Source organism: Raphanus sativus, chromosome 3 (genome assembly GCF_000801105.2).
Source record: "Raphanus sativus cultivar WK10039 chromosome 3, ASM80110v3, whole genome shotgun sequence".
In the NCBI taxonomy this organism is placed as follows: domain Eukaryota; kingdom Viridiplantae; phylum Streptophyta; class Magnoliopsida; order Brassicales; family Brassicaceae; genus Raphanus; species Raphanus sativus.
The window spans coordinates 11,852,431-11,858,430 of NC_079513.1; the positions used below are offsets into that span (position 1 = coordinate 11,852,431).

General features: G+C 35.2%; 2 protein-coding genes across 3 annotated transcripts in view; both read right to left on the reverse strand.

Moving 5' to 3' along the window:
* Nucleotides 1–2,140: 2,140 nt before the first annotated feature.
* Nucleotides 2,141–3,546, reverse strand: LOC108846955 (tropinone reductase homolog At2g29320). Of its 2 annotated transcripts, none has more exons than XM_018620130.2 (5): nt 3,382–3,546; nt 3,079–3,286; nt 2,771–2,987; nt 2,577–2,683; nt 2,141–2,474 (listed from the first exon to the last, which is right to left on the reverse strand). In XM_018620130.2, exons 1-5 carry the CDS (start codon nt 3,444–3,446, stop codon nt 2,283–2,285), a joined length of 789 nt encoding a protein of 262 aa, XP_018475632.2. In that variant the 5' UTR covers nt 3,447–3,546; the 3' UTR covers nt 2,141–2,282. The 2 variants fall into 2 exon arrangements, with proteins under 2 accessions (XP_018475632.2, XP_018475633.1); XM_018620131.2 differs by having other exon boundaries at nt 3,079–3,302; nt 3,382–3,502.
* Nucleotides 3,547–4,050: 504 nt separating this feature from the next.
* The window catches only part of LOC130509978 (60S ribosomal protein L12-like), a 2,169-nt gene continuing 219 nt past the window's right edge, over nt 4,051–6,000 (reverse strand). Inside the window, exons 2-4 of the mRNA XM_057006316.1 lie at nt 4,982–5,047; nt 4,435–4,500; nt 4,051–4,215 (exon numbers count right to left, since the gene is read on the reverse strand). Coding sequence (XP_056862296.1) covers nt 4,051–4,215; nt 4,435–4,500; nt 4,982–5,047 — 297 coding nt within the window. The remainder of the gene's footprint in view (nt 4,216–4,434; nt 4,501–4,981; nt 5,048–6,000) is intronic.

Genomic DNA, 6,000 nt, shown 5'->3' on the forward strand with positions numbered 1-6,000 from the left:
TTATCACAATTAAAAATATATCCATACATGGAAAAACGTGTCTGTGTATTATCAAATGCTCAAATTATATACTATTCTATATATAATATAGATATATAATAGATTATTCCAAACATAAAATGTAAACCCTAAACTCTAAACTCAAATCTTAAATCTTAAACCCAAACCTAAACCCTAAACTCAAACCATATACTCTAAACCCTAAACCCAAACCTAAATCTTAATCCCAAATCTAAACCCTAAACCCAAACCATATACCCTAAACCCAAACACTAAACCATAAACCCTAAACCCAAATTCTGAACACTAAACCCAAACCAAAACCCTAAACCCAAACCATATACCCAAACCATGTATCCTAAACCCAAACCCTAATCCTAAACACTAAACCCTAAACTCAAACCATTATCATTACATGACTATGTTATACATACTATGGTATGGAAAACTCGACACACCCACAAACTTTCTATATAAGAAATTCTCTAAAATTTCTTTAGAGAAAGAGCCGATGAGTGGCGATGGTGTTGGAAAACAAAATAATGTAACTGATCAAGTAGTGAGTAAGAAGAATCCAAAGGTAGAGAAGAAGATACAAAGTGCAAAAGAAGAGAAAAAGAAACGTATCATTGTATACTGTAATTTAAAATAGAGTATAATATGATAAATTGAGAGAGAGAGAGAGAAACCCTAAATCTAAACTCAAATCATATAGTATAGGTAAAGACAAATAAACAAACACAAATTCATATATCCTAAACCCAAATCTAAAATTCTAAACCCAAATCATATACCCTAAACCTAAACCCTGAACTATAAACCCTAAATCCAAACTATGAACCCTAAACCCAAACCATATACCCTAAACCCAACCATATACCCTAAACCCAAACCATATACCGTAAACCCAAACCCTAATCTTAAACCCTAAACCCTAAACCCAAACTTTTATCCATTACGTGACTATACTATACATATTATGGTATGGAATACTCGATACACCCATAAAATTTGTATATATGAAATTCTTTAAAGTTTCTTTAGAGATAGATATGATGAATGGCAACAGTGTTAGAGAACAAAACAGTGTAACTGATCAAGTAGTGAGTAAGAAGAATTATGAGGTAGAGAAGGAGATGTAAATTACAAAAGAAGAGAAAATAAAATTTATCATACTATAGTGTAATTTAAAATAGTATGGAATATATGACGTATGATATGGGATATAGATTATGAAGAAAATTAGAGCAGTTTAACCAATTGGGAGGGTCAAAGTTAATATGATAGTTTGAATATGGAATACTCGACACAACCACATAAACTTTTATTTTTAATATGTACACAGTGTCTAACCAATTGAGAGGGTCAAAGTTAACATAACAACTTGAGAATGTCACCATAAATGTATGTGTTATGACACGAAGGAAAGCTTCTGTGAGAGTTGCGTGCACGGGGAGGAGGAGGAGTGGAGATGATGTAAGAGGAAGAGGAAAAAGAGGAGGAGGAGTGGAGATGATGTTATAGTACATTGTGTTGTACTATTCTATATTTATCAAATGGAATAGTACAACACAATATTTACTGTTCATCTTCTCCATTAGTTCTTACGCATCCTCTGTTTTTAGTCCACATATATCGAAGTATTAAAAATGTAAACCCAAACAAATATATGAAGAAATGTGATCAAACATAATTATTGGACCAGATGATTACACAGCATGAGAAGTATCACTTTCCAAGAATTTCATAAAACTTATAAATGATCATGAGACAAAAGAAAGAGAACAAAAATCATTCTCGAAAAAAATAGTTTCAGAAGAATAAGATGAAGTGATGAACGATGGAAGTGAGAGTGAAAATGAAATAGTAGAATGAAGGGTATTTTTTGTCTTTATACATATTATATAAAGAATATCATAACCAAGAAGTTGTTATGGTTATAAACTTGTTTTTTTTGTGTTGCTATGTGTATGCAATGCAATTTCCCTATAAAAAAACTAAGATGTATTTATTGTTAAAAAATGGTTTTTGGTTGAATAAATTTGAAATTCATTCAAAAAAATCAGTAATGAAGCATGCTTCTCTATTTCTGAAGCAAATAAACTAACAGAACCGCAGGTTCCAAAGGATGAGAGAGACATGCTGTAACAGAATCATTTATCTATGCAAGATGAGTTTACCCACAATGGAACTGTGAACACCTTTATGATTTCGTATACACACTCACATCATGATGTTCTTATTCAAGTTTAAAGACAGTTAAAAACGCGAAAAGGCCATTTTCAAGCCTGTGACTGATAGGAGAAACCGTTAACCGTGAGGCCTCCATCAACACAAATGGTTTGACCAGTGATATAGGAAGCTGCAGGTAGACACAAGAAGACCACTAGTGATGCAACTTCATTTGGCTCTCCAGCACGACCAAGTGGAGTTCTACAAAACAATTCTTCCTTGAAACTGACGTCCTCTAGATACTTTAAGAAACAAAATTGAGATATGATAAGAAGAAGTCATTTGCTAAATTCACAAAACAAGATACAGTATGTAAATTATTTATTATTTATTATTATTATTACAGATTGAGACTGTCGAGTCTTGACAACATTAGGTGCAACAGCGTTCGCTCTTATGCCATCTTTTGCCCATTCACATGCCAAATTTCTTGCTAGCTGGTTCAGAGCTCCTATAAAAGAAAATCAACAACTCATAAAAAGAAAAAGCTCTTGATTAGCCAGTCTTGCAAACTGCATCTTTTAGTAACTGTTATTACCTTTTGTTAGACCATAAATGGAACCACACTCAAATGATACAACCCCTGCAACAGAGGACAAGAAGACGATGCTTCCATAGCCTGAAGACTTTAAGAGGGGATGTGAAAGCTGGCAAAAATGGAAAGCAGCTTCCAAGTTCGTTGAGCTATGGTAAGGAAAATCTTCTGCCACATATTTTATTGTTGGCTTCCCGCGAAGTACTCCCACGTTATTTACCTATATGAACAAAAGGAAGATTTCTCTTTAGAAAAGTTCCGTTAACGCATATGCTTAATTGCTTACTTGTTTATTAAGATCATTTACTCACAAGAATGTTGAGTTTACCATCGAACAGAGAGGAGACATTTTGTATCAATGTTTCTCTCTCAGAACGTGAGGTTACATCACAGACTGAGCCTTTGACTTGAAACCCTTTCTTTTCCCATTCACTTAAACTTTGATTGAGCAGAGTTTCAGATATGTCACATACGTGGATTTTTGCTCCAAAATTAGCTAATTCCTCTACTATAGCATACCTAGACATTCCAGTTCCTTAAATTTATATGTTAAACAGAATCAAAAAGAAAGGTTAAAAGAGGTGATATAGATCAAACAGAGAAGAAAATGGTACCCGATTCCGCTGGCTCCACCGGTTACAAGAGCAGACATACCTTGAAGACTCCATCTTTTATCCATTTTTATGTTTTTGTTTTGTGATTAGCAATGACCAGAAATGCCACAGATAATAAACATACGATGGATGTGGGTAAGATAAGTCCTAAACGCTAATTAATGATTATGTTTGGTTGTGTGGTGGAAATGTCATGCAGTCGTAAGAGAGACCATGACTAAAATATCTTTTTTTTTGTGCAACTACATGACTAAAATATATAAAATAGTATCCTGGGCAAAATCAATATTATTAATTTAAGGCCAAATTTGCTGGAAAACCAAAAAACAAAAAATATTTAGGACATCATGCAGAAAAAAAAGATAATTAGGTAACCAGATAGAAGAAAAAAATGGAATTGTCATAATTGTCCCCCTGCATTATATGTTCTAGATTTCACTCTCCTCCTCTAAAACGCATGTATCTCTTTTTTTTTTAGCAAATCCAACGAAGGTTGTGATTCATAGATCAAAGTGCTCATCGAAAGTAGCAAAAAGCATAGCATAAGATTCAATAAAACCGAAACTGACGTGTTCTTGTTCTTAACTAAAACATAGAAAGCTAAAACCTCAAAAAAAAATCAAAAGTGAAATAACCGAACACGACACAAGCTTCTTCCTTTTTTTTTAATTAATTCCCAGGAATCTCAACCTCATCCTCTTTAATCTCCTGCTGAATATGCTTCGGATCTTTCACATCCACCGTATACCCAACCGACACGCAAGTCCCGAGAATCTCCCTCACGGTCCCGCTCAGCTCCTTGGCAATAGATCTCGGCCTCATGATCCTCGCGATCTAGATGACGTCATCGAACACACACACACACACACACACATTCATTCGTTCATCCATCCTATAACCGATTCTCAGATCTCTTAAGGAAGAAAAAATGGCGGTTTCTGCACTTGAGGAGTTCGTGCATATGGCCAAACTCGCAGAGCAATACGAGCGCTAGGAAGAGATGGTGGAGTTCATGGAGAAAGTCTCTGCCGCTGTCGACGGCGACGAGCTCACCGTCAGGAGCGAAACCTCCTCTCCGTCGCGTACAAGAATGTGATCTGCGTTCGCCGCACCGTTCACCTATAGGGACACTTTCGGTATATATGAAAGGTGAAACAGTACATTACCGTTCACCTAAATAATTTTTTTTTCTTGTATATCAGATGCAATTTGCCTTAATTTAAAATCATTCCTATTATTTACGCTCAACTTTTCATGAAATGTTACTTTTTATGCCATAACTGTCTAATTATATATCAACTCTAACCGCTTTCAATTTGGTATAACCTAAACAGTTTGGCAATTATCTCTTTCTGGGTTGAAGTCTTCATGATGGTTCTAAATGAGCTTCGCTTCCTGGTTTTGATTGTCTGGAAGAAGGTTAAATTGCAGTAAAATTAAGCGTGGAGATTATTGAAGAAGGAGAAAGCATCAATCACGAAAGAGAAAATTCTGCAAATAGTCGATGAATCTTTAACCTTCATCTGTAAACACGTGTTATTAAAAGGAAAATGTTATGAACTGACTGGTTGAGATGTATGTTTATCCAAAAGATACTTACTAGGTTTTGGTCCATTAGTGGTCCATCTTGTAACTGACCCATTAGGGTTTCAGACATTGTAACTCCCTATATAAGGAGCCCATATTCGACATTAATAAGACACACATTCACAAAACGTTATCAGCACGATAGCCTCCAAGCCACGAGCCTCAAAACCAAAACTCTAAACTTAAAACCCGTTTTCCCGTTTTGATCCAAAAACTCTAGAAAACCCTAATTCTGGCGCGACCTTCAAACCGCCGTAACTTCCAAACCGTGACGACTCAGATCTGAGACGCACCGCCACGCTCTGTTTTAGTGTGCGCCGTCAATTGCTCAAGAACCCAAATTTTGACTCAATTTCAAATCGATCGTTCTCCCAAACCGTAATGACCCAGAAGACGTGCGACATATCAATTTGAAGCTATTGAAGAGGAGAATCCAACGCCGCAGACCTCAGTTCAATCCGTGATCAGACGCGTTCTCTACGACAGCTACAAGCCGCGCCGTCAAAATCAGAAATAAACTTAAGGCTGCAAACTTCTCTCTCTAGTTTTGTGTACAGCCGATTATCTTTGATCTTACTAACTCTTTTTGATAAATTTGTGTAAGGAAAAAAAGGATCCCAGTAAGATCAATTGAGGTTAATATTTTCAAAGGAACCAAGGAGCGAATCGAGTTAATCCAAAAGTAAGTCATCAAACCCTAATTTTGATTGATCCGATTTTTTATGAAAAATGTTTGAGGTTGAAATTAGAACTTTAGAGAACTCGTATACCCTGGTTGATTGAATCATTAGGTTGCTAGATTTGATATAATAAATTTGTTTAATAAACAAACCCTAAAGTTCATGAAATTTAAAACTTGTATAAAACCCCAAACCGAATCGGATTATGAAACCCTTTAAACCATATCCGATTTATTAAACCCTAATCTAAACCGGTTTATGAAAACTTATAAAACAAATCCGAATTGTGAAAACATTAACCAAATCAGTTTATAAATCCCTAAACCAATCGATATTATAAACCCTAATTTGG

Excerpts from the sequence above, each read along its gene's own strand:
- LOC108846955 (XM_018620130.2), bottom strand. The coding sequence starts at position 3,446 with ATGGATAAAAGATGGAGTCTTCAAGGTATGTCTGCTCTTGTAACCGGT. Across the intron at positions 3,287-3,381 it reads GGTGGAGCCAGCGGAATCGG|GTATGCTATAGTAGAGGAAT; the intron begins GTACCATTTTCT and ends TGGAATGTCTAG. Across the intron at positions 2,475-2,576 it reads AGACTCGACAGTCTCAATCT|TATCTAGAGGACGTCAGTTT; the intron begins GTAATAATAATA and ends TGTTTCTTAAAG.